At 63.9% G+C, this 2,562-nt stretch overlaps 1 protein-coding gene across 1 annotated transcript in view; it reads left to right on the top strand.

Moving 5' to 3' along the window:
* Positions 1 to 2,562, top strand: part of BARHL1 (BarH like homeobox 1) — a 12,300-nt gene that overhangs the window by 4,485 nt on the left and 5,253 nt on the right. The window contains 1 exon segment of the mRNA XM_014522803.2: positions 405 to 630. Coding sequence (XP_014378289.1) covers positions 405 to 630 — 226 coding nt within the window.

Here is a 2,562-nt window from a genome sequence, read left to right as displayed (position 1 = left end):
GGGCAAAATTAACCCGGTCGCGGCCTGCCGGGGATGAGGGGGGCTGTGCAGCAGAGAAGATGGGGGAAAGGGACAAAATCTGCTGCCCGGAGAAGCACCAGGGGCGAGATCCCCGGCTAAGACGGGGCTGGCTGCGGGGGCACAACGCGTGCTGAGCGGCCCCGATCCCCCTTCCCGGCGCCGGGCATTGAAGCGGTTGCCCCCGCCGCTCCAGGCTTCCCCGGCGCCCGTGGAGGCCCCTACTCCTTCTCCGGAGGAGCGCAGCTTGCATCGGGGGCTCTGGGGAGCCCCGGCCGGCCCTTGGCGGCTGCGAGCAGGAGAGCTCGGGCAGGGCCAGATCTCCCCCCCAGATCCACCGGGGCCCCGCGCTGACACCGCTTTGCTTTCTCTCCCCTCGGCCGCAGTGAAGGAAGAAGGGGACCGCGAGATCTCCAGCTCCCGGGACAGCCCCCCGGTGCGGCTGAAAAAGCCGCGCAAGGCCCGCACCGCCTTCACGGACCACCAGCTCGCGCAGCTGGAGCGCAGCTTCGAGCGGCAGAAGTACCTGAGCGTGCAGGACCGCATGGAGCTCGCCGCCTCGCTCAACCTCACCGACACGCAGGTCAAGACGGAGCCGAGCAGATCGCGCCGGCCCCGCGCGCTTCCAGGGCGGGCAGGCGGGATCCGATCTCAGCCCCGTCCCCTGGCCCCGGAGGGCACCCCCGGTCCGCCCAGCCCCACGCCCCGGGGCACCCCGGCCCGGGCCAGGGGGAAGGAGGCCGCGGGGCCGCTCGATCCACGCAGCGGCGCGACACATTGGCACATTAATAATAAATCCCAATTACTGCTGAGGGCATCAATAATTAACGCGGGTTGCAGTAATTACACAATTATGATGATGATGAATAATTCACGGGTGGAAATCGGGCTGGCGCCTCCGCCACCGAGCTGCCCTCCGCCGCCTCCCGCCGCAGATCGGGCCCCGGTCAGTGCCCGGGGGGAGAGCAACGGGGGTCGGGCCCAGCTCTGGGTCCCCTCCTCTGGGCCATGCCAGGGGCAAGCACCCGCTGCCCCCGCCCGGGCTGCGGGCTGTGCGGCCGCCCCGTCCCTCCCGCAAAGGCTGGGGAGTCACCCGGGCTGCCCACGCCTTGATCAGCCCGGCTGCGATCCGCGTCCACACACAGCTGCAGGGAACTCGGATTAGCCGCGCTTGTTCCCGGGCAAGGTGGTAATTGGGATGAGTGGCCGGACACGGGGCTGGGAAGCTCCCAGCCCGGCTCTTCCCGGCCCCTTTCCCCCGGGATGGCCTTGGCGGGGAGGTGCCTTCCTCCTCCAGGTGCCAGGTGAGATGAGGCAGCAACGGGCTCCGAGCGGAGCCCGCTTCCAAGGAACACACGTGGCCCAGTCCGTGTCAGGACACGGCAGACGAGGGAGCGTGCGTGTTTCCCACGGGCTGTGATCTCTTCCACACCCCTCTCCATGGCCTGTCGGGTCTGAATGAGCTGGGCAGGTCCGGATCCAGGAGGTTCAAGGGATCAGGTGGATCCCTGGTTGGCGTGGGGAGCCCAGGAGCAGGCGAGGGCACGGGGGTCCAAATCGGGCTCGAACCAGGCCCAGGTCCCGGGGCCGAGACCCGCCCGCAGCCGCCCCGCGGGAATGGGGGCAGCTCGGGGCAGCTGCTCCCGGGGCTGCCGGCGGGACCAGGGGCTCTGCCCAGGCCGGGCTTCGCGGCGAGGGCGAATGCACCGGTTGTCTGCTCCTAGCCCGTGTTGTCCCGCGGGGCCTGGGCCCTTCTCCCGTGCTACCATCAGAGGGGCTGTGTGCACCTGCCCGGGCAGGACAGACCGGTGGAGGGGCTTTGCTTGAATGATGCATTCCCTGTATGTGTATGTGTACACACGTATATGTACATATATGTGTGTGTGTGTGTGTATACACACGTATATGTACATGTGTGTGTGTATGTATATGTGTGGGTATGTATACACACGTACATGTACATATGGGGGATGCTATCTATATGTCTACACACCTGTATGTACATATATATGTGTGTATGCATATGCATGTGTATATACACACAATCTCCCGTATTCATTTTGTATATGTAGGTGTATGTGTATATACACATCTATATATATGTATATGTACATATATATGTGTATGTATATGCGCATGATCTCCCATATCGATTCTCTATATGTCGATGCATTTGTGTATGTATGCACACCTGTGTAGATGTATACGTGTATACACACGTGTATATGATGTCTAGGTGTGTACAGACGTGTGCATGTGTATATACACACACCATCTCTCATCTACAGTCTGTATATGTCCGCGCACGTCTGTGCGTGTGTGTGCGTGTATGGAGATTGCTAGATTAGAAGCGACCTTGCAAGATCGTGGGGTCCAGTACGTACGTGGGTGCACACACACAGGCGAGCTCCCGTGCACGCTCCCGGCGTGTCCCCCGCGGTGCGGGCAGGGCGCCCCGGGGCGGGGCACCCCCTGTTCTGCGGCCCGAGGGCGCCGTGCCCCGGGGGGGGGGCGGGGCGGCGCGGGGCCCGGCGCTGCGTGGCA

The sequence above is a fragment of the Alligator sinensis genome, unplaced genomic scaffold (genome assembly GCF_000455745.1).
Source record: "Alligator sinensis unplaced genomic scaffold, ASM45574v1 scaffold829_1, whole genome shotgun sequence".
Lineage (NCBI taxonomy): Eukaryota > Metazoa > Chordata > Crocodylia > Alligatoridae > Alligator > Alligator sinensis.
This window is presented reverse-complemented; position numbering and strand designations above follow the sequence as displayed.